The sequence below is a fragment of the Acromyrmex echinatior genome, chromosome 13, assembly GCF_024713525.1.
Source record: "Acromyrmex echinatior isolate Ae372 chromosome 13, ASM2471352v2, whole genome shotgun sequence".
NCBI classification, from domain to species: Eukaryota; Metazoa; Arthropoda; class Insecta; order Hymenoptera; family Formicidae; genus Acromyrmex; species Acromyrmex echinatior.
This window is the reverse complement of record NC_141864.1, coordinates 7,002,709-7,028,703: the sequence shown is the minus strand read 5'-3', so window position 1 is coordinate 7,028,703 and position 25,995 is coordinate 7,002,709. Positions and strand designations below refer to the sequence as shown.

General features: G+C 34.5%; 1 protein-coding gene and 1 long non-coding RNA gene across 7 annotated transcripts in view; one reads left to right on the top strand and one right to left on the bottom strand.

Moving 5' to 3' along the window:
- LOC147907594 (uncharacterized) overlaps positions 1–25,045 on the top strand; it is an 81,208-nt gene extending 56,163 nt beyond the window's left edge. The window contains exons 3-4 of the long non-coding RNA XR_015547161.1: positions 10,390–10,550; positions 22,258–25,045. This is a non-coding gene — a long non-coding RNA (uncharacterized LOC147907594). The remainder of the gene's footprint in view (positions 1–10,389; positions 10,551–22,257) is intronic.
- LOC105150915 (agrin) overlaps positions 1–25,995 on the bottom strand; it is a 717,341-nt gene that overhangs the window by 147,341 nt on the left and 544,005 nt on the right. For all 6 annotated transcript variants that reach the window (XM_087412582.1, XM_087412581.1, XM_087412579.1 and 3 more), the window contains one exon: positions 15,554–15,763. In XM_087412582.1, the coding sequence (XP_087268708.1) occupies positions 15,554–15,763 (210 nt within the window). The remainder of the gene's footprint in view (positions 1–15,553; positions 15,764–25,995) is intronic.

Sequence of the window (25,995 nt, the reverse complement as noted above, 5' to 3'; positions counted from 1 at the left end):
TGGTTCGGTGTCGTTATAAATCGTAGGGAGAGGCGTAGTCGGGCGCTGGAACCGGAGTGCCGGAATTAAATTTCGCACGGGCAACGCGTTTCCGCCGCGAGTGGCACAGAGAAAGAGAAAGAGAAAGAGAGGAGAGAGAGAGAGAGAGAGAGGGGGGGGGAGGGGGGAATAAGCACGCGAACGGAATAAGAAAAATGGCGACGCGCAGAGACAAGTGGCGGGAAACGATGGCTCTCGCTTCCTTGTATAAATATTTCAAGCGCATTGTAAATTAATGCTATGCAAGCGTGATTACGCAATATAGCAAGCAAAGTGAAAGAGAAGGAAGAGAAGGATGGAACAATTTTAAAATAAAATTGGTCTCACTTTTGCACGGTTTCAAGTGTTGAGACGAGCGAACATTGATTCGTATGAAATCGAGAAAGTACCGGAATAAATACTCAATAAAGAGTAACACGTATTATTGATTGTACTCTTTTGTTTACGACTAAAATGTGAATTTTCGTTAAATAATAACATGTAATACTGATACTGAAAATTACGAATGTAAGAATTAAAGAAGGTGACCGTAATAAACAAGCTAACAACTGGAACAAATATATATTATTGTGCTATGAACACGAAAGATGACAAGCTGGCTGTGCGTTTTGTTCATCGCGAGGATTAAAGCGTAGGAAAGCTCTCGTGTAAATATCTTGCCAACGTTTGAATTAAATTTTGCAGAGAGCAGTACGATCCCGCTCGTGGCAAAACCGGATGAAGAGGATAAAGGGGAAAAATGTTAACAGGCACGCAAGAAATATAAAGTAATCTTTCCGGCGTGCGTTCGTGTTCCTGCAGGAGCACGCGAAGGTTCCGGAGCGGAATTGATGCTCGCCACATTGCCGGACGACCATCGTTACAATGTGCATTGCATAAATAATGCACTTAATGTAAAATGAACAGTAACTGTGGCATCTTGACTGGACAAGTAATAGACTGCTATCACTAGTAAAGGAAACTAAAGTTTGCAGATCCACCTTGTATCCGATGGATGCAATTTATTAAAAGAAATTTCATTCTTTGTGTTTAAGAATTATATATTTATTTTATTTGGATCTAAATTCCACTCGTGTATAATTCCTTTGTCGAATCAAGGTACCCGATGAATTAGGACCTGAAAATTTCGAGAATCGATTTCGAAGGTACGATAAATTATTCCCTTTTGTCTTAGAATCCAGTCTTAATTAAAAACGAATTGTTTTTTTCTTCTTTTGGAGACGCGACTTTCATTCGGGAGACGCGCCGCATTTCTAACATTGGTTGCTACCGGGAGAAGCAATAATACCGGAGAATGCAGTGGTTCCCTCGTTTATCACGCGTATAATTGCGCTCACTTTACGCCCGCTATACGAATACCGGAATATACGCGTCGGCTCAATGTCGTTATAAATCGTGCCCGTGCTCGGCATCGCGGGGGTGCAGGGATCAGGATGGGTGCCCGGAATTAAATTTCGCAAGGAGCAACGTGTTCCCACTGCAACGCGGGCTGGAGCGAAGAAGACGAAAACGCTGTCGCGCCCGGGAAGGGAACGGAAAACAACGTTCCTGGCACGCGTAACAGAAACGGTATTCTATAAGATAAATTTTCATGGGCATGGCGGAATAATTGTAGGTGCGAGGGAGAAATAGTTCATTGCTCCAAAATCGACCTGAGAGAAATACTGTAAGGTAGGCCTCGACCATAAAGAAGAATTAATGTTCAACGGAACATGTTAACGGAACATGCTAAAGTGGGAGAATAAGAATGATCGAGTTCTTTCTTGTACAAGAAAAACGAATAAATGTAGTTAATTCTTTATTCTTTTTGCACGATACTTAAAAGTATATTTTTTGTTGTAGATATTTAAAGATGTATATGTTAAAATATATATTTATTATATTTTATATTATTAAGATGGAAGAAGGTAAGACAATACTTTTCATTCACTAACGTTGTTTTGAATTTTTTCTTCGTAAATGTAAAAATAAAAACGTCGAAAATGTTAATGTAAAATCAATATTAATGCAGTAACAATAAATTATCAATTTTATAAATTGTTTCCGAGAGCTTCCGTCGCATCCAGGTATGCATTGTTATAAATCGCGGCAACACGCAGTAAAGGGAATGGTAATGGAATTAAATTTCGTACGCGAGTTAAGCGTGCCATTGCGCTCGAATGTAGGCAGTGCGAAGAAAACAACAGGATGGGAAGACGATGGTGGTAGCGATGGTGGTGGCGCGGAAAGACGGAGGGTTGGAAAACAATGTTGCTGCGGCATGTCGGTGTGCTGCAGCAGCCTTTCGCAGACATCTCGTGTGCGAGCCGCCTGTCCCATCAGTTATCGTCAAAACGCCCTGAAAATGCCTCAAGCCACGCGGGTTGTAATAATTGAAGAGACTCGCGCGGACGGGGTGGAGGGAGGGAAGACAAGGTGAAATTGAGGCGAGGTAAATTGAGAGCCGCCCTTGGATTAAGGGATGAGGACGACGATGCTGGGCTGCCACATGCGTCCGCGGCGATACAGTTATACTCTTGGTAAATTATTGCGAACGGATACCTGCAATATTGCTGCAGTGCTCGGCGTGTCGCTTGACGTTCGAAATTTTATGAAAAATATATAAATAATTCCGTTGCATCTCCGTCCTTTTACCTTAACTGTCAAATGCACTATTCAATCCTCGGTCTTTGTGTTACAATATTACGTAGAAAGATTATGTACATGGAAAGAATGATTTGCTGAAGTATCTAAAAATTTATATATATATATAGTTAGATATAATTATATTTATATAATTATATATAATTGTAATTATATAATTAAAAATATAATTATGTAGGAAACTCAAGTGTGATTAGCAATAATGCATAAAGTTTTGATATTTTAGCAACCAACTTGAACGTCCTACATAATTGTTTTTATAGTTTAACAAAATTATTTTCATTTATATGAGTTTTTTGAACTGATCTTGAAAAATGCAGCGATTTTAATTTTGAGTATAATTTAATTCGTATATTAAAAAATTTTATATATATAATTTAGAATATTATATTACACATTCAAATGTTTTCTATCGAATTAGGTAGTATAATGTCAGGCTTGTCAGTAAAAGGTAGTAGGTAATATGAGATCAAAGTAAGATATTAAGTTTCTACATAAATTATCACGATGAAGCATACCTATTATCGTCAATGCTCAATATATATCTTCCGACGAAGTGACTAATGAAGCATAAAACAAATTAATTATCGTCGCATGATGAGTTGACGCCATCATTACAACAGCCACTTTTAGATAATAATTATAATCTTAATTGCACAATCTGTTAGCCGATTATGACAAATGCAATGACGTAACAATCGGATTGGATAAACGAAATGGTAATTATTGTGGTGGTGGTAATTAGTAGATGATAATAAGATAAAATAGTTAATATTGATAGATTCAATTAATATTATTGTTTAATCACCATTAGACAGATTTAAAAACGGAGATGAGCAATTAGCGACCCGATATAATATAATTCATTGTAATTTCAAATTTGATTATTTCGCGATAAGAACTGTCTCGCACATTTTGACATATTAAATCTGTTGGCGTTACTTGCACTTTTTGCATTCAGAATCTATGCTTTTTCACTTTTCAACGCCTATATATATTTATGTTTTAAGTGCAAAATTTTTGGAAATATTTTGGGAACAAATTTACATAAAAAGAACGGTTTTTATGAAATATTTAAAAATTTAGATCTGAAAATAATTTTGTTTGACCCATTAAAGTAATATAAAATTAAAAATATCTCATATCAAAAATGTTTCTTTTTTTGAATCTGATTATCAGTTTTCAATTTTGGACTCAGCAAAAAATAGAAAAAAATCTCAAAGCTTCGATCAATTATTTAAAGTCCGGTTATCCTAATTGCTAAAATATTAAAACTTTCTGACAAAAAATCTAAGTCGAGCAAAATTATTTTCAATTCTTGCTAAATTTTTAAATACTTCAGCAAAACCGTTCTTTCCATGTATTGTAATATATGGAAAATAAAAGGTAAATATAACTTTATCAACGGAGTTTTACTTTAAACTAGTGATAAAACGTATTCTTGGTAAAGGAGACAAATTGAAATGCGCTATAAGCACACGGTATTCTATTACACTAATAACCATCAGAATTAATTGTCATCATAATCGAACGATACGTAATGGTGCAACTATTATATCGCCAGTCATTAGTTAGCGGCGTGGGAGATCGAAATAACAAATTGTTGCCGATGAAATTTCAACGTTTCATTATCTTAAGTGCTTCGCACCGATGGATGTATCGAGTCTCTGGCATCGTTCCTGGCATTAATGCCAACTATAATTTTTCGTTGTACTCACGTACGCGACGCGTCTAGCCGTGAGTGGCCGTTCTTTCGTTGCGGATAAATCAATTAAACGGGGCCGCTACGTCGAAATGGCAATTACACTTTATTACGAGCGATCGGTATCGTCCATGTTGTGCGCGATACCCGCGTTCGTGAAATTCGCACATTAAATTCTGCTGCCTTGTAAATGACCGGGTATTTTTCGCGCTGAAAATACAATATTCATAACGGTACGCTCGCATGCATATAGAGTTGAGTAGCGGCACGATATTAACGATTTTCTTATTTGTACGAGACTCCGAAACCGTTTATTGAAACACACGATAAGAAAGATTTTGCTGAAGTATCTAAAAATTTTGTTGGATACGAATCTAAAAATAATTTCGTTAGGCTATGAAAATCAAGTAATGCTGTAAAAAATTTTGACATTCTAGCGCAACCAGCTTGAACGTCTTACGTAAAATTATTTCAACATATATAGAAAGAACGATTTTATTAAAAAAATATCTAAAAATTTAGATAGAGAGAGAGATTTGAAAATATTGAACTATCAAAATAATTATATAGGATACTCGAGTATTATGAACATTGCGGTAAAAAATTTTAATATTCTAATAATCAATTGAGCGTCCAATATAATTACTTTAATGTTCAACAAAATTGTTATTTCTATCTAGTCAAATTTTTATATAATTTTGCATTACATTCTTTTCGTGTATATTGACGCAATCTTATTAATTTATTAAATATTTTTAGTGGCACCAAGAATTAAGGGTGGTATTCGTAGTCCATTTCTCTTTAAGACCGTCTTAAGTAATGTCTTAAGATGCTAATACAGCTGATTGTTCTTAATATCTTAAGACTGTACTTAAAACAGACTTAAATATAAGAATCGACTATGAATATCGACTTATGAATTTCTATTAAAGAAGATAAAGAAGATTCTTTAATAGAACAAATAAAAGGCGAGTATTACGCGTTTTATCTACGTGCTTGCACTTGAGTTCTTTAATATTTAATACGCCCGTAGTATAGTATCGATGCCATTCGAACGTCTCTGTCTTGGTTGGTTGGAGACCAGTAAGCAGGTTTAAAAATCATTACTATCTCTCTAAAGGATTCTACGAATGGCAGTTTGTCGAATCGTACGCGTCTCGGGAGAATTGGAATAGCGAGTGTACGGGAGAGGGTGGGTTTGCCGAGGACTGGGGAGGATGAGAGTGAAGGAGCCATTTCACGGAATGAAGATGTATGCGAAGAATCAGGAAGTCGCTGCTTGCCTTCCTGCAGCAGAGAAGCTAAAGCACTTTCGTCTCCGTGGCGAGCAATGCGGGGAACATTAGACACCCGACGGACGAACCGAAGCGGCGTCAATGACGACGAAATTGCAGGTAGATTTATTTATTTCGTCTGTGTTGCGTTTCGTTCCTTCTTTTTTTCCCCTCTTTCCCGGTTGGGAATTCGCAGGAAAATCGTGCGACGAGGTAGTATGTATTAAAATGCAAACAGTGCTCCGTTCATACCTATATTTGAAAGAATACCCATCGACTTTATAGAGATTATGATTGGAGATGAAAAATGTACCTTTACGAAGTGACGATACGATTTTTCCAATTGTATTAAACAAAAGAGTGGAGAGATAATAATTATTAATTTTTGTGTATAAAACGAGTCAATGGGAATTACTTCGAAATTCACGATACAATGTATATATTCTGTGAGCTGTATGCTCCTCGATCATAAATTTTTAAGATTCAATTCCATCTCTTTCCATACTGCGACATTTTCTACATTATTGGTATAATTTGATTTATCAACGACATTCACAACTTTTCAATTGTATTAAGCAATAGAGAGGAGAGATTAAAAAAAAAAATTATTAACCTTTGTATAAAATAAGTTGGATCAATAGTTATTTAGGGAAATTCACGACACAATGTATATATAAATTCTGAGTTGCGCGTTCCTCAATCATAAATTTTTAAGAAAATTTATTTCTCTCTTTCTACCGTGACATTATTTTCTAAACTATTGGTATTCATGATTTGATTTATTCCCACGTCTTTGAATAAATTTATCGAATATACGAATTTCCGATAATAATAAATTTATCGATCGATAAATTTGTATTTCAGTCTTTTCGATTACGTCCGAAAGAACTGAAAAGAATTTATTTGACATAATGATCGATCTAGCGACATAGTCGATTTCCTCTTTTCGATTTTGACATGATTATCGCAAAACGTTTACCATGCGGAATTCGCGAGAATCGTTTAGCACCGACGCGGCCGGCGTTCCGGCAAAAACTGCACTACGTTGACCCAGATGCGCGTTCGGCGAACAGGGCTTCATTTTAAAGGCCGTAAAAAGCGCCCTTTTTGCGATCCGGTCGATCCCGCCGTGTCCGCGACGCGCGGAAAAACGCACGGTATTGCGCGCGTTCGACTTTGATCGTTTGACACCATCGCCGGGACGACCCGGACGAGTACATCGGTCGTTCATCATCGGCGAGAGTTTGATAAAACTTCATCGTCGAGCAACTCCGAGAGTTGAAGAGCGTAATGAAGTGAAGCCGACGAAGTAGATAATGATTAATTTAATTATCTCTCTCATCCTCTCTTTTTTCTCTTTTTGACGTGGATTATGATTCCCCGGCGAAGCCTTCGCAAAAATTCCCCGATTGCCGCCGGTGACTCTACAGTATCCACTCGGATTATTTTCTGCCATTGATACCGAGAGCCATGAGCCGAGAATTATGTGGCGGTGGGATTAAGATCTAATTTGAATAACTGCGCGTCTGGTAACTTTTATGAAGGCCCTATCGGCCCGACAGAAAGCAATTACGTATATTGGAATTGAGTGTGTATTAATTGAAGAAGTTCTGCTTAGTACGGACGAATTGGTTTGCAATTTCGCGACAGCGAAAAACGCAAGTCTCACTAAGAATACCGCGCGGGAAATTGTTCGCTATAAATTTTCCATTATTAAATCGATAGATCAATACGTTGGGAAATTAAATGTACCGATAAGAAATTAAGAAGATGTAAGTCTTCGCTGCATAATTTAGAAAATATTTATAGCAAACAGAAAAGATATAATATTAATATAATAAACATTCTTCTACATAGATCCAACAAATTATTACTCTGCACATAGCTAAAGAAATTATAAATTTAAGATGTAATTTTATTTTTTTAAAGAATTTTTATGTAATTCAGTATTTTGCTTATTTTCTACAACAATGATATAATTCAGAAAACAAAGTAGTTTTTCAAAAAATGAATTTGAATGTTTTGAATTATTAAAATTTTATATTAATTTTGAAATGCAATTTTAATATAAATTTATGTTGCTTGCAAAAACAGAACGGAAATATAAAGGAAAAACATATTTTAATGTATACATATTTATGTTTCTTTACAATCAATTATTACATTAAAATTGTATTTTAAAATTGTATTACAAAATTTTAATGATTCATAACATTTAAACTTATTTTTTAGAAAACTTCATTTTTTGAGTTGTTCTAGCAAATGAGCGGTATATTAAATAGATTTTAACGATGAGGTAAAGGATGTCTCGAGTATGTCTAGCAAACCCTTATTCAGTATCCTCTTCTTAAGTAAGCCTCGGAGACAAGAACCAAGAGCGATGGAAATGTGTTTTCGGTGGCGTGACACGAGTCGGAAGAGCAGGGATTAGAGGGCTGGATTTCTGGATAGGAAGAGGCCTAAGCCAGTAAAATTAATTTAATTTCCTTGTCATTTTCGTTTCACTCTTTACATTAATTAAGAGGAAAGAAAAGGCGAATGCAACAGTAATTGAGGAAGATAGTCCTGCAGAAAAATGAGTTTTCATTATTTTTTACATTCTCTCTTTTAATGTACCTTAATTTTATTACCACTGTCAAGAGACGTGACGCTCTCACGTTTTATGTCTCGCGAGACTAAAGAGCACAATTGTAGAAAAATATTAAATTGTAGTAAAACTGTGGTAAAATCCAAATGTAAATTAATTTTTTTAGCGTTATTGTTAATGTTTGGTAAAAGAATAAAAAGTTTATTACGAGGTACCTGTTCAAAATATTAAATTTTGAAAAATACATAAAATCTTTATTCATTCATTTTAATTGTATGTCCTTTAAATTTATTATATTTTTATTTTTTAAACGTTTGTCCATGTTATAAAATAGTATATATCTTTTTACGATGATTCAATGTACTGTGATGTAGTAAATTCATTTTGCTGACGAAACATTTGGAAAAAATTTGCTGAATTTATGAACAGGATTATGGACGAAGAGAAGTTAATTTAAGTTACAATTTTATTCAAGCGAATATAGCATATTTTGCGAATTTAAATGTGTTGGGTGTTTCTAGCTGAGAGAAAGCAAATGATGAATTGCCTGGAATTGTTTTATAAGGTATTTTTATGCGACTAACACCTTGGTTCTTCCCCCAGACGACATTTTTTTCTTTTCCGGTCACGGACTGTTTCTTTCACTGTAATATTTCTTTTATCTATGAATAAAGAACGACTTCATAGCGGGAGATAAATCTTCCAAACATGTATAATATAGACTTGTATAAGATAGATGCAGATTATGAAAATTTCTCATTTTGAAACAGCAAAAAATAAGTAATTTTTGCATTCTTTTTAAGAACGCAAAAATTTTTATAGGTATAATGATATAAATGACGCAACGTGTGATAATATTTTTAAATGATATCTGCGTAAGCATCAATTTAGAAAATGTGACTTTAAAAAATTTGTAGTTAGTTTTTTTGATAGAATATTTCAATGTTTTAATAAATTTTACATGTAATGAGTTATTTTGTACAGACATATTTTATGCTGATAGTAAATATTTTTAAAAATTTTTTACCCCTTTTTTGGATTTTGAATTTCTTAATCATATCAAACACTTTTTTCTTGCTTGATTTTCGAATATTATAAAGTAAATATTTTAAATGAATACATTTGTCATTTTTTTCATTTACATCAAATATTTTAAATATATGCATTTGATAATAGAGCGCATGTCAAAAATTTTTATTTAAATCTCACTCTTAAATTTAAATTATAATTGAATTTGATCTATTTACTTCTGATATTTGATTCGCAAAAGTTTTACGTTTCATATTTTTTTATCATCAAATACGACCAAAAAATTATTAATTTTTTCATTGAGAAAAATTGATTTTCAATTTGCTCATAAATTCTTAGTCAAAAGAAAGCGATTTTAAAATAAACTATGAATTAAACTAGACGTTTTTCCGCAGCAGCAAAGACTGTAGCAGAATGGCGCGAAAAACACGCGCCATTTGGTTTTATTTTTCCAATAATAAACTTCTAAAATTTATAGTTATAAAACAGCTCATAAAATAGCTTTTCTCACATTTCTTATCGTTAATACTAAACAAGTATCAAGACTAGAAGCTTTACAGTTCGTTCTACTCGCATTCGATTCCAAAACGTCGCATATCTCAGCGTTTGATTGAAATACGATGGACAGCTTTCAGATCTCTTTGTTTCCTTTTGCTACAATGGTCCGCGTGTTTCGCGATGGCTGAATTACAGCCGCTGTTTTCTACACCAACTGGATGAAACATTGGACTTTATAAATAGCAACGCTTTTACGCTTTGATGTGAAATGTCACGTTAGAACCTTTATGTAACTGTAGAGTCTTAAAAGAGAAAATTTCGCAATAATGTGTATTCGTTTTGATCAATCTATATTGATAAATAAATTGATTATAAAGTAACTGTAAAAGTAATTATTATTAAATAAATTGATTATAAAGTAACTGTAAAAGTAATTATTAAATAAATTTAGTTATAAAAAAATGTAACCAAACTAAGTTACATTAAAAGATGGAAAGGATCGAAATGAAAAAAGTAATTGTAACTGTAACTTTGTTACAAATAACGAACTTCCCAACCTCGATATTAAACTGCAATACTCGGTACTTTGACTATCGATGTACAATTTATATTTGCAGATTTTACAGCGAGCTACCAGTATCTCTATTTCCGAGTGGATTGAATTATATAGGACGTCGTCCTGATCTCTTTGGAGGTCGGATCCTTCACCAGCTAAATTATACATCTGCCATCGTGAATATAGACTAAGCAACGGAGAATACATCGCGCAGCGTCTGAGGTAAGCAGATAAAACTTTACAAGCGAAATAGATAGATTTTAAGAGAGAGCGAAAGAGAGAGAAAGAAAAAGAGCTTCTTGTTTCTTCAGTTGGCAAAAATACGAAGGGGAAGTTCGCTTAAGATGGCGTTTATCATTCATTCTGCCTCCGCGTTCCTTCATTTATACAGTTCACCCACTTTCCGCCAGCCTCCTCGAAGTGTCTATAATCGGATGAACTGATTAATGGCGGGTACACGCAGGATTTTTACCGTTTCGGAGCAGCGATGGAGAAAAAAATTGTAAGAATACAAATGACTTGTGAGCGAAGAAGCTTAAAATCGGGGATGGCATTCATCTCTTTCGCTCTAACGCGATATCTAGGTCTTGATAATGATGTACGAAAATATTATTATAATATTGTGTAATGTATTGATATATTGTTAGATATTTTAGATTAATTTTAAAAATTAATTTTGAAATAAAATAGGTTTATATGATTATATGTTTTATTTAGTAACTTTATAGTCAAAGTTGAGTTGCCGATTGATCTAAATTTTCTCTCTAAATCTAAATCAGTAGATAATCACTGATATCCAAGTATGCCACTGGTAATCAGTGAATGAAATGTGAGATGCTTAACCTAGTTAATCTTTATTATATGATCTAACTAATCTTATTTTAGTGCATAAATTCAATGAATATGGAAGATTGAAACATGCAAATATTAGAATTTTAGTTATATAATGCTCAAACATTCTTCCTTTTTTTAGTTGAACTTTATTGATTATCCAGTGCCAAGTATACCACTGAGTAATTAGTGACTATCCACTGATTCAGATTTAGAGAATTTAAAAGAAATCTTTAAGATTCCACCATTGTGGTAATTTTTTATTTGTATTATTTCTATAATTAATATAAACTTTTGCGAATTTGAGCTGATGCGATTGTGCAAAAATGTAAAGATTAATTCTCTAGAGCAAAATAAATATCTATGATGGACTATAATGCATGGAATGACTGGAAAATAAAGAGATCGTCATAAAATTGTATAATCTTGCTTGAGGAATTTGAGAATATGATCTTGTTACGAGCGAAGGATTCTAAGCGGAAAGAAAAAGAAAGGATAGCTGGGAGGTGGCGGCGCTCATTCGCAAGACCGAGGTCGAGTTGCGGCGTGCACGAAAATCGCTTGGGATTCGCGCTGTTTTATGGGATGTTGGAACGCTCGTTTCGCATTGTTTGTTCGCATAATAATTTACGTGCCGGGTTGCTTGTAGGATGACTGCCGGCACGAGGGCTGGATGGCTGGTTGGCTGGCTGACGGCACGAATAAGAAATGCTCTATATACATCGCGTCGTGTGAAATAGGAGTAGAGAAGATCAGAAATGGGGGGAGGAAGGGAGGGCAAACACGCCGAGCGGAATGATGCTACAAGGGCGAGGGCGAAGAGGAGAACGTACATAAAAAATACGAGCGTTAACGCGGATCAGAGCAGTTTCAAGCCGAGGTGTAAAGGGTTCAGTATATCCGGTTGCCTTGCAGGGATCTTTAAGTGTAATCGTATAAGAGATTTTCATATTGATTATAGCTATAGTGTAGGATTCATGTAGATTTAATAGATGTTGGTATGAATTGTCTGGGAAATGGCGACGGAAGGACGTTCTGCATTCAGACTTGTGAAACGGCTTGAAACGTGGAGACTACATGAAATCCAGGAAAAATAAAGCAATTTTATTTTTGCCTCATTTGTGAGACGAAAATCTCTATTCTCTCGCATGAGATTGTTTCCATTATCATTATTACGTTCGCTTCTTTTTTTCTTTATCTATATCCTTAGCTTTGCGGATAGTTTTATTAATGGAGATTGGAATATAGTGAGACAATCTAAAAATTAATCCCGATTTAAAATATCGTACAATATTATATTAAAATGATATATAATTAAAATATATAATTAAGTAGTCGAGACAAATATTATAAGGACTTCATGATTTAATTTAAATTTATCATTTTAATACGAAAAGAACAATTTTGTTAAAGTGTATAAAAATTTAACTAAATACAGATCTGAAAATAATTTTGTTGGATCAAAATAATTAGAACATTTAACTCTCAACTATAGCAACTGGTCATTTAGATCGGAAATGAGATTTTTAGATGATTATATACGATCGATTATATGATTAGCATTGTGAGGTAAATTGCAAATAAATAAAAAATCTTTAAACCTTCGCTTCTCAATCGCCGTAAGGCGAAAATTCACTTGCATTCTGTATTTTGAACAGGATACTTTAGAAAGTGTTTTAGGTAGCTGGGGATTAAGTGTTAATGATAATACTGCAACAAGTTCTAATGTTCTAACAATCAATATGCATTTTATATAATTATTTTGATGTTCCAAGCAAAATTATTTTCAGATTTATATAGCTAAATGTTTAGATATTTCAATAAAATCATTCTTTCTATTTATTAATGAATTTCTAACTTCTTTTAAATTCTTTTATATGACGAAAATGTCTTAAAATATATATAATAAATTATTAAAAATCAAAACAGAAAAAAGATTAAATCTAATTCTAGATTTAATTTTAAATATAAGGAAATATCTTCTAAATCACTTCGAACTTAGGGATTCGAATTTGTGATGTATACACGTCTGCACATTTCAGAGGAACTTCGGAGTAACGAAGTGGAATCTTAAGACGTTCAACATAGCTGGAAGGTTCCTCGCATTGTGCGCCAGTCGGACGGAAGGAAGATTTCACGACCTTGCAGCTTCATGCGTCCTTTTAACATCGGATAGGCACTTGAGCTTTCATGACCTTGCGCGTCCGCATTGTCCGGTCTTTCAAGACGTGGCGTCTTTGGCGCAATTAATTGGAGCGGTTCGTGTAAGGGTGGGTGCGCTAGGACGTTAAGTAGAAGTCACGAAACGGCTGAATCACCTCCTGCGAGAAACTTGAAGCGGCTCCCGTCCGCGCGCCAAGACGAAGACAATGACGCGGAAAATAGGGTCTTTGTATGACGTTCTCAAAGGAGATTCACGTCGCCGTGTCGAAGCAACGCGGAATATTAATCAAGATTATGAAGTTTGAGAGATTGTGATTAAAAAAAAAAAATTATCTAACATCCGTTTTCCAAGCTAGCTATTCGTTTCCTTGCCGTTACGCAGAATCGAACGTATTCAGTATCGAGTGGATCGATATGGTAATCGAAGGTTAAACGTTTATCACACGGTACAGTCGATGATGGCTGGCGGCTCTTCGATGAATTCGGAGATCAAAGCGATATCAGCTCGCTTATCCCGCGGGAGATCGTGTTACTCGTCTCGTATTCGCTTTCGTGTACGAAATCAAGCTCGCGTGAATCCGCGTATTCTCGTTAGAAGAATTGGCGCTGGGACGGTCTTGTGTGTTATCCCTGTAATTTCCATATAGCGTGTGTGCTGTCTGGGATATACATACACCCTTGTGGAGAGTAATGCATTCCATTTGTGTATCGTTACAGCGTGCGGTTGGCTCGAATATTTCTTCGTTCATTGATGCTCAGAAACGAGCACACAGAGAGAAATGTACACTCCGGGACGAGAGACATACAGGCGCGTGCCGTGCAACTTTGTCTTGAATAAAAGATCGTTTTAAGAATCAGCGCGTAAAGTCGCGCAGAGCCGTACCGAGCTGCACAGAGACAGACGGGCGGGCAGGATCGAAACCGCGGCAGCAAAAATCGCGTATCGGATGCTGCTTAATTCATGGCAACTCTCGGGATCCCGCGGGATGGATGGGCAAAAAGAGAGCAGAGAGTGATAAAGTACGTTTCGAGGTATACGTACTCTCCTGTCTCCCTGCGGCTTTAACGTACGTGTACGTTTCGTGCGCGTGTGTGCGCGCCTCTTTCTCTCTTCTTTCGACCGATTTTTTGCCGACTACCTTGCATTTAGTTCGCGATATTTCGCCGAATACTGGAGAAAGATCTCGAGGATCGAGAAGCACTTGGGTGAGCATGTTGGACGAATTAAAGTTTAAAAGGCTGCCATCGTCGCGACCTATGGATCCGAGAAGAAGCCGGCTTGAAAGTTTTAGCTTGGCTTTGTCACCGCTTAACCCTGGATGAGTAATGCGGGGCATAATGGTGCTCGCGATAAGCAACTCATTTTAGAACCTTCCGTGACGCTGAATCGACAACATTAATCTTCCATCACTATTCCATCATTTCGTCAAGGATCTCTCGTCGCGCGGTAGAGGAACAGTTCTCTGATAAAACGTTGAATCTTTATTTTAACCATATTTTTATCGACGTTATCGGTAAATTTGTTAGCACTGTCAATCATTGAGAAATAATTGTTCCATTTGCATTTACGGTGAAATATGAATAACAATTTTGTCAAAGCGAGGATAATCGATTGAATTGAATTTTTACGATAAACGGTACGTGTCACATTTGAAATAACTTCGTTTATATCTTTGAGAATTCTTTCCGATTGTCATAAATATCGAACGTCACGCTTTGAAAGCTGCTCTCGTTCTCGTGGCAAGCAATATCGAAGTGAGTAAATCGTTTGAAAAAATTGAGAAAAATATTGTCTCTATGATTAGATAGGATACCGCAAACGAATTTAGAGTCTATAATTTCGCTACAAATAGCATCGACAAACATTATCGATAAACTAGTAAAATATGTTTAATACATGAATATCAAGCAAAAATGACGAAATCAAAATTGAAGTCAGCACTAAGCGAGAAAAAGAAATAAAATGTCTCGTTTCAAAAGATGAATGGAGACAGTATACTATCGAATTAAAATTTTATTTTTAAAGTTTTAGGAGACTGCATTACGTATTTTTCAATTTGTGATTTAATATTTTCGTCAAGAAAAATTTGACGTAGAGTCGAAAAAGAATTTATAACTGAAACTATTACGTAGACGATGAAGTCTGTATTTTATAGCCTTATCGTGTCTTCTAAGCGATACTATTTTTCTAGACGGGCGCGCGTTGTGAGGAATAACGATGGAGCACTCACCGCATGCGCCCTTGTGCTTCATCCTGATATTCTTTCTGTTTTGGCAACTGGCCTGCCGCAGGTGACAATGGTTCGTGTAGGTCACGTCGTCGGAGCCGCAGACGGGATCGGAAGTCAAAGGACAATCCGTAGAGCACTGACACAGACCTTTGCCGTTTTCGGAAACGATGCACGTCGCGCCCCAGGCGCAGTAGATCTTCTCGCAGGGTTCTGAAATGAGGAAGAAAGCACGTTCTTTTAATTTTCAACTCGCCGAGGGTATGTCCAACGTTTCAAAGAGTTTCAAGCCAGCTCAATCGATGACCAATTGTTCTCGAACTCTGTATTACGCTAATAATTTATTTATAACTATTATTCCGTTACTGTCAGTGAATTGTTGCAGACTCTGACTGCTCGCTGATAATACATGTTTGAGAACAATTGTTTTAGATTAATTTCCAGATAGAGAATTTCCAAGATAGTTCATAGAGAGTTTCTCGGTTAAAATGTAGTGTGCTAGATCAGTTAAGCGGAAATTTAGTTCACAGTTTAATTGTTAATGTATTTAGGCTGAAAATTAATAAATGATAGTAGATAATTGGCAGATATTTTGTAAGTAAAATATCCTATATTATTTTACCTTCTTCTATATATACGGCATTCCGCTTATAATCAATATGTTTTGATATAAATATTAAATCTTATACAACACAAATTATTTCAGTAATATTATAATAATATTGCAATGTTTCAGCAATATTACAGAAATATTACAAATGTTGCAGTAATACTGCTGCAAGCTTTTATGCTGTATGGGATTTTTAATATGATAAAATTTTGAAGTGATGTATTTGTTACAAATTACGATGCGACGCCTAAAAAAAGCCAATCTAATTCCTTCGTCATATTCTCTGCACAAAAGTCTCTGCACAAAAGATGAAGATAAATGATATTGTTATGGTAATCAGTCTACTTTTCATTCCCGGTTAAAAATGATTCGCGCCCTTAATTCCTCAGAGTTGTGCCATTTAATGGACTTCCCGAAGTGTTTCGCGGCTCAAAGTTAACAATACACAACAACTTTCGTACAATAGTCGCCTTTGAATAAATTTCAAGCGATAGTTGATATTGTTACTTCATATTGTCCCGCGTCATTATTAATTCCAGTTAAATACCGACCTCTTTCTGTCATCCGAGCTGTGAGGAAAGTGCAAAAACCGAGAACAATTGTCAAATTCGTTTGTAAGAAACGATCATAAGCGAGAGGGATAAAATCCCAGCTGATGAAGAGTTTTATGATTCGACGGTTTTTGTTTGTTATCGCGATTGCTTCGCGTGTATATAGAACTGCATGTCTGTTACTCGTACGAGTTCCAAGCGTTGTGTAGTCAGTTTTACCCTAACAGCAAAAGTTCGCATTTTGTCTCCCAGCAGAGTCGTCACGAACCAACCGTCCAATGGGAAAACGCCAATTACGGCGGAATTACTCGGCAAAAATAATTAGCAGCCGCAGGTCTCGAGAGAATGAATAAATTCCTCCGTTTCCTCGTTTCCTCTTTTCGCATCTTGAATCCCGAACAACAAATCATTCTAGTAATAATGTAGCAACATTGCAACATTTCAGCTATGTTGCAGTAACATTGTAAACGCAGTAGCAATATCACCGTAAACTTTTGCACTGTTAAATATCAAAGGAGTATTGGAAAATAGAAAAAAATAACAAAATGCTAACCCAATCTCTTGAGTTAGCATTTTGTTACCTTTTTCTATGTATGTCAAAATGTCAATCAATTTCTGTGATTAGTTTCAAAGTGAACATCATCCATATTAATGTTTGCATTTAGTAAATAATAAACTAAATTTGAGTCTCTTAAATATAATATATATTTTTTTTAGTTAAACTGTTTAACTCCACTGTTTTAGTTAAATTAACGATATATTGGATAGGAGGCGATTTACTTTTTAAATTTTTTTGAGTGAATCTCATTCCAAAGAATTTATAGAATATGGAAATGATAAAAAAGCCAAATTGGGTATAATTTGATATTATAAATTTAACAGTACGGGAAAGGTTTTCGTTCGCCATAATTTTTTGCTTTGTTTCTCTTCGACCATCAATATACATATAATATACATATAATGGCATTCAATAATTTCCTTTAAGTATCAGAAAAGATATATGCCGAAGGAAAAAGCGCGGATATTTATATTAAATTCGGTTTAGTTCATCGTCCAGGCTCGTTTGGAATCTTATCTTTCTTTTTCAGCCGCGTCCTTGTCCGGCGTCTCTTCGACTCGTGTAAGCGCAATCAATTTCACCGGAAAAGTTCGCTCGGAGAAGATGGACCCGCACGGAGAAATCCCGACGGATAATCCGTGCGGTGCGGTCATTAATATAGAGGACGAGTTGATCCCCAACGAAAAAATCGTCGAACTCACCGAGCGCGCCATCCGGTTCGATAGTTCCCTTTGCGATGGCCGCCCAGAACGGGAAGAAGACGGCTTTCTTCCGTGCTGTACTTTTCCATTTTTCCGCCTTCCCACGTGAAACGGTCGCCGAACGACATCGTCTATGTGCCACGACCGAAAGAAAGCGATAAAGAGCCGTTTTTCTCGACAGCTCGACCCGATTTTTCTTGTCACTGCTGCACCGTTTAAGATGGACGTGGCTGCATGAACCGTTCCTGCTTTTGCACGAACCTAACCACTGACGATCCGCGAATTTCCTCGCAGGAAATCGTCTCTCATTAGAGTTCCTTTTTCTATTTGTGCATTCCGTCCAAGAGAACGTCCTTCGAGACGAAAAGTATTTGAACGTCCGAGTTGTAACATATTCTACTCATTTTCTTTTCGACTAAAGCTTTGAATACTCCATTCATTTTAATAAGAATTCTATGTAGAATTAAGATCCATAATATAAACTGTGATGATTAATTGTGCAAAATATTTAAACATAATTAACAATAACAAAGTTCTAATTCCAGATTACAGTTAAACAAAACGTAAAAGATGTTAAAAGAAGATGTGTGTAATCGTGGGCGATGTATATTGTATTATGAAACTGTGAAGTTATAGCTCGACTATTTATTACAGATGATATTTATCTCAATTAACTTCAAAGATTACCAAAATAACTATTTTGAGATAAACATGAGTCGAATATTATTCTTCATCAAATAATGCCGTCTCAAAAATACTGAGAACGGAGCAATTAAATTTTTAACTGTGAAAAATTGAGTAGAACATCAAGAGTTTAGACCGGCAATCCGGTAATTGTATCCATCTTCTTTTACATTAAACTTATTTATTAATATTTGAATTTATTAATTAGTATTAAATATAAAATTTATTTGGTTCATACAATGTATTTGAAAAATTGCATTTTATATATTTAATAAAATTGTATTGTTAAACTTTTTATAAGAGCTTTTTTACAGTTTGCTAATGATTGTTACATTAACAAATACTTTCTGCTTTCTCTTAGCATTTTGTGAAAATATACAATAAAATGTTAATGTATTAATACATTTTATTTATAAAATGAATCGATAACGATTCACGACGTTATCGTAGAAAAATAGCAAAGTTTTGTTTTCTCTACAGTTCCACAGAGAACGAATCCACAGAGTCAGTTTTTAATGGATACATCGCGGAGCGGAATTTTCAACTTTACTGACTTCGCATTTTTACAACTGCTTGTTACGAACGGACTGGAGCGCGTTTTGCAGTCGTGTAACACGACTGACTCTTGATGCATTTCGAACGAAATTATATCCGGCCCGATGATGCCGCCGCTTCCGTCGACTATTGTTTACAGCGAACCATGCCGTTCACCGCGTAGCTTTGGAGTGATTTTTGGCGGTCGGCGACAACGCCATTTATACGATCTCTCGCTCCGAGGGTTGGAAGCGTTATAAACAAAACCGAGAGAACGCGGGTCCGGATATGACACAGGACACGGTTATTTTCCCGCAATGTGGAAAATGTGACGGGTTTGCTATCCGCGACTTGGATGGGTTAGCTTCGCACGAATTTTCAATAAAAATATCTTCCGATCCGTTTGCATCGCGAATTCCGAATTTCATGAATTTTCGAAAATTTCTAGCGCGGAATGGCGTGATTGAATTTTCGCATGCATTACGAAGATTTCACAGCTACATTTAAGAAAAGGAGTTTATTTAAATAAAATTTGATTAGAGGATACAAATATGACAAATAGTTTTATTAGTTTTAATTAGTATTCATGATTATTTTAGTATTTGCTTTGCCAAACATTTATAATAATTTAATCCGTTTCTTAATGATTTATACGTATTTTATCTCAGATGTACAAATAAATCAAATATTAAAAATTTAAACGCCTATATATTGTGGATATATATTTACTACACAGCAAGATATTTTTATAGCAAAATATTGAAGTTTGAATATTTCATGAGCAACAATACCATTTTGCAAATCAATTTTACCTACGTATATAAAAACATTGCGGATATCTCTATTTCTTCTTTTTTATACATGTCAATAAGATCTAATATCCTGCCGACTAATAGATTGGCATGTTTGTTCGTGTTCAACGGCTTGTATTGAAGCGGAATTTTCCACCAAATTTATTCACAACGAGGAACAATCAGCGATCAATATTTGTTTTACTGTGCTCAACTAATTATTTTCAGAGAATGCCGTTTACGGCAATAGAGAAAATTTAAATGCAAAATAAATATAAATAAACTATACAAAGTTTGAAGTTGATTTTTATTGTATTTTAAAACAATGATTTAATTTAATGTTTGATATGAAATATTAAAGAATCATCATTGATCACTAAATTTCTCTTTTTCTTTCTCTCTCACATATAATATCTTTTTAATAAAATAAAAAATATTATTATTTTTGTAAATTTTGTACGTTATTTTTTCCTTTTTGTATATTTTTTCAAATAAAATCAGAGATATTATTACCATTATTTTTGTAAACTTTATATATTATTTATATATTGTATTCTTTTTTGTATATTTTTTTTGTTTCACATCTTTTGCTTGCTTATTTTTTCTTAAAGGAGAGCTGCATTAAATGCTTTTATTTCTCTTTTTCTCTCTCTTTCTCTCTCTTTCTCTCTTTCATGCATAATATTACTTTTCGAGTAAAATGAGAGATACAAAAAATCATATGAGGATGTAAATAACTTATGTATCTGTCTAAAAAAAAAAGAAAAATATAAAAAATTTAAGTTCAGATTCATTTCCGCAGGCAAAAAACTATTTTGTCAGAAATCGTTTCGCTCAATCTAAATCGACATTCATTGCACAAATCTGTACATAGATCTGCATACGATTCATCAAGAGATAATTTTTCGTTGGTCGTAATGCGAAAAAATTCTCATGTCCATCACGAGTAATTGATCATATTGGTCCATCGGGAATTCGGTCATTTAGAAAGACATCGGTAGTAAATACATATGATACGTATAAATTCCGCAAATAAAAAGCGTTGTAAATCTGTAGCTTTTTATGGTGCAAAAACCATGAATCAATTTGATCTGATTAGAATCTCAAATGTAAATTTCAAATATTTATATATCTATGTTATATATATATATATATATATATATATATATATATATATATATATATATCAGTCAAAAATAAAAACTATTACCTATTATATATTACAAAGAAAAATTTACGATTTCTGTACATGTCAATTTGTCTTTTCAATTGTTATTTGTAAAGTAACATAAAATCATTAAGTATCGTTTTTAAAAAAATAATTTCCACTTTCAGATACAATTTTATCATGTCTTATAAAATTTATCACGTGAAAGTGCTTACCTTAATTTGGTAACATCGTAAATGATGTTTTAAAATAGTAAATGTTCCAAATAAAGATATTTAGGTCAGTACGACTACGGATAACCATAGATGTCAGTACAACACTATATTCGTGGTGTATAATTATTCCGCACGCGAATATAATATTCGTACCATATATAATATATATATTTACTAATGCCAGTTTCATTTATTATTTACGTCCTTTTCAGCTAAAGCATAAAATGTTTACTATAATTCTCGAATATTTTGTATTTGTCTTATCTTTTTAAATTTGTCAATTACGTAACAATGTTTTGAAATTCTTTATTAAACCTTGTAAATTATTCAGCATACATGGAAAACAATAAAAAATTCGATAAAATCAAACCGAGATAATAATCTTTGGCTTCAAAATTATTAATAGTATTGGAAGAATTGTTACAGTTATTTAGATATGCATTACAGAATGCATCTAAATAAACCTTTAATTTGAAATTTTTTATTTAATTTGCTGGTCTATTCAGTTGAGTTCATTTGATTAAAAATGTTATTTATCCTGTTACTTATTTTACTTGAAAAATTTTTTTTCTGTTATATTTGTTGATTTTATTTGTTAATGTAAGCTCTTTTTTCTGGAAAAAATTTTTATCTTCTAGAACTTTTTAATTATATCGTCCCCAATGATATGATCGTACAGTAAATTTGAACAGAATTAAATATTTGGATTTTAAAGTTTGAAGTACGTATTAACTTGGATGTTTAAATTCTGTCGTTACATATTAATGAAAAATCTTTGATTCTAAATTATTTTGTTCTGCATTATGTGTAACTGATATATTGTATTCCTGTAAGCAATATATTTATAAATATGTATCACGTGACACGTAAAGGAGATATTTCTCCTTTTTTTAGTCAATTAATGCGGAATGATATGGGAAGAACCGTGAGAAGGAAGTCAGCTCGCGCGTCACGTCATCGCCTCCGGAGGATAAAATGCCAGTTGTGAGTAATTAATCCTGGTCGTGCTAGTGTTCTCAGCGGGAACGACGAAGACGGATCAGAGATAGACGAAGGTAGGCCTTAATTGCGATGCGAATAAAATTCTTTTCCGCAAATGCGCCAAGAACGTCTGTTCGTTCCTTTCGTGCTAGCGATATGAACACATTGCGAATGTCACGACGTCCGGCCGCGTCCTGTGATTAATGCCTTGCTTCATTTACCGCGCGATTGGATCGTCAGTATAATTAATTAACCGCTTCGCCGCACTGTTCATTCCCGCGTTCTCTGGGCCAGGTACAATAATATGAACGCTGCGCGTAAATAAAACGGAGCCTCTTATCATCAAGATTGGATCGACTTATCAGCGTCATGTTATATTGAATCGGTGTCACGATTAATTTCGTTGGCACGAATCTGATCCGCTCGCGGTGCGATTAATTAGCCGCGCTCGTCACGTCAGTCTTAAGGTGCGTCCACAGTATTGTACCGAACATACTTGAGAAAAAGTTTGAAGCTCGTGTTTAAATTCTTAAGGTTCAATTTAATAATAATATGAACACATCTTTAATCTTTTGTGTACAATCTGGGTCTTTGTTGGCACAAACGAAATTTCTTTAAAATAAAAGAGGGGAGAAAGAGAGAGAGAGAGAGAGAGAGAGAGAGAGAGAGAGAGAGAGAGAGAGAGAGAGATTCCTTCTCCTAAAATAACCGAGGAAATTGTTTTGTAATAAAAAAGTAACTCTGAATTTTGCCATATTTTGAAAAAGTGGAATAAACTTAGGCTAGAGAAAATAGGATCCAGATTGGAGATGGAGTAAAAATATAATTACAGCTGAAGGATTAATACACACGCGAGTATTTCTATGTAAGGCGCGATAATGCTTTTGCTGCACGTATGAAAGTAAGAATGGAAATAAAACGATAGCCTACCTACATCGCGTAAATATTGAATTTTTTTAGTCTTTTCACAGCGTATTTATTTGGCATCTATGCAGGCACGTGAAATTCGCACATTTAATGGAAAGCTGAAAACAAGTTCGTTCGTGTTGTAATCTATTTTCACAAACCACACTGCTTTTAATAACGCAATCTAATTCGCAATAGTGAATATTACCGTAATCGAGTTGTCAGTATATAAGAGAATATTTCGTTAATGCAAAATTTATTTTAAAGGATTTACTTTTAAACTCTGTGTGTGTGAGAGAGAGAAAGAGAGAGAGAGAGAGAGAGAGAGAGAGAGAGAGAGAGAAATGAAAAGGTCTACAGAAAATAACGTGAGCAGAGGTGAGAGAGAAGTCTGCGTGTTAACCTCTATTAAAATTTATCTCCCATGCAAGCCTTAAAATGTATTTTCTTCCTTCATACTTTTTCGCAGCTCCATATTTTCAATGCATCACGTATTTTTCGCGTACCAACGCAACCCCGACTTGCGCCTTCGGCTCGCTCGACCGCCGTCGACTTCCTCAAGCTTATCGCCGTCGCGAGATCTGGCTTCTTCTGGCCGTAGATATCCCAGAAAATGTGGTTAGCTCCTTTCTTGCCTCATACACCGACGCAATCGCCCTAGCGCACGTCGTATTTCACCTAGTTTATAACAGTAGAGCGCGAAATAATACCCCGCCACGTTACGGTAAACAGGTCCGCGTGTGAAGTAGTTATCCGTAGTCAAGCTTGCCGCCGGATCCGCAGTAGTAAGGGTCAACAGCCCGAACGCGCACCTAACACTTCGAGCCTAATCTGCGCAAGGAATCGTGGCGTTCATTGTCACGGTGTTATTTACATCGATCGATTACGACCAGTCGAGGCAAAAACCTTGGATGTAAATTTCGCTCTTTCTTTCTTGCGCCGGGCACATTACTTTCAGTATTCAGCAAAAGCTTCGAATTATTGTTAAAAATTGTTTAAAAATGTAGATATATTTAAAAGTCTAAAATGTCTAGAAAATTTTTCCTTCTTTGAAGCTCACTTTAGCTGTGTCATATAATAAAAAAATTATTAAACAAAATATATATATATAAATATAAGAAAAAAAAATAAAAGTAGTTACAACATTCAAGTAGTACAACTTAAAAATAGTATCTTAATTAAGATGATATTTTGAAGTAAAATAAAAAAATTTATTACAAATTCTTGTAACTAATATTACTTGAATAATCATTCACCATTACTGCTGTCTGTTTATATATGTTATATCATATGTTATGCCATTGTATGTTGTGCAGTCTATTGATGTAACGATAATAACACACTCCTTTTAATTTTGTATCATTGTACAGTCATATGTAATTCATGATTACCAATTGCGAGCAACTGTAATACTTATTGACATGTTATTTGCAATAATGTGTGTATCAAACGCAACGTTATGTTGTCCGGATTGTAGTCAGAATAAAATCACAAATTTCATTGACAATAGTAATCTGTCTGTTTGGAGAATTCGTCATTAGATTTTATTCGGAATTGTGCGTTTTATAAGCTGACAAAATGCAGAATACGTTTGATAAAAGTGCGAGTATTGAAGGGCTAATAATTATTTGTTCATTATTCGACGCGCTTTTGTGTAAAAACTAATAAGAAGATGTGTGATTTGTGCAAAGCAAGGGAAAGTTATTTCGCGAGCCAAAAATTTACCATTCAATCAGCATTACATTTTATCAATAACGCAAAATAAATCTTATAAATAAACCTTAAAGCGATTACAATACACGCTATTGCAATCATTGTCATTTACTAGTAATTGTAAATCATTTCAATCTCATCATCCAAATTATTTTTTTTAAATTCTTTGCAATATTTGAACTCTTCATTTCCATATTTTTTTAACTGTATATTTTTTTTAAGTAATTTGTCAATAACAAAATATATTTATTATATAAAAAGAGAATATCGTATTATTATTACAATAAATATATCAATAGCAATTAACTGCCATAAAGATTTAATGAAATTCACAATCTATAATATGCGATAGAAACGAAAGCGATTTAATTGTTTCATTGTTTAATACACGGAATTATTTTAATAAATACGTGGATTATTTGTTTATACGCAAAGGACGGTTTTGTCGAAGTATCTGAATAGTTAGCTAGAAACAGGTTTGAAAATAATTTTGTTTGTACTGTAAATAATTATAGAGAGGATGCTTCTCATTGATAAAATGTTAAAACATTTTGAAGCATTATTATCAACGTTTAAGCGTTTTATATAATTATTTTGAGGGTTCAATAAAATTATTTTCTGTGTATCTAAATGATCTGTAGCTAAATTTTTAGATACCTCAGCAAAATCGTTCTTTCTGTGTAGAATTATTCATTTCTGTTTTTCTTCCAATAAAACTTTTTATTGACTAACGCTCGTATTATTCCCCTAACGCCAAAACAACTTGTAGAATTGCGATCGGTCGGAGATACCCGCGAAAACGAGCTTGTTCGGCAATCGACGCCCTTAACTTTAACTATTATCTGTACGGCCCCTTCGAAACACAACCGTTTACAATCACTTTAACCGTGGTTATATTCGTGTATTCCTGTCCGGAAGTGGGTAGTCGCATCGCGATAAGGAAAGAAGAGATAACACGACGGAGGAATACTTTCCGAGACACCCTTTAAGCAGAGATTTCGACGCTTGATTAGCTTTCGATGACGATCGCAA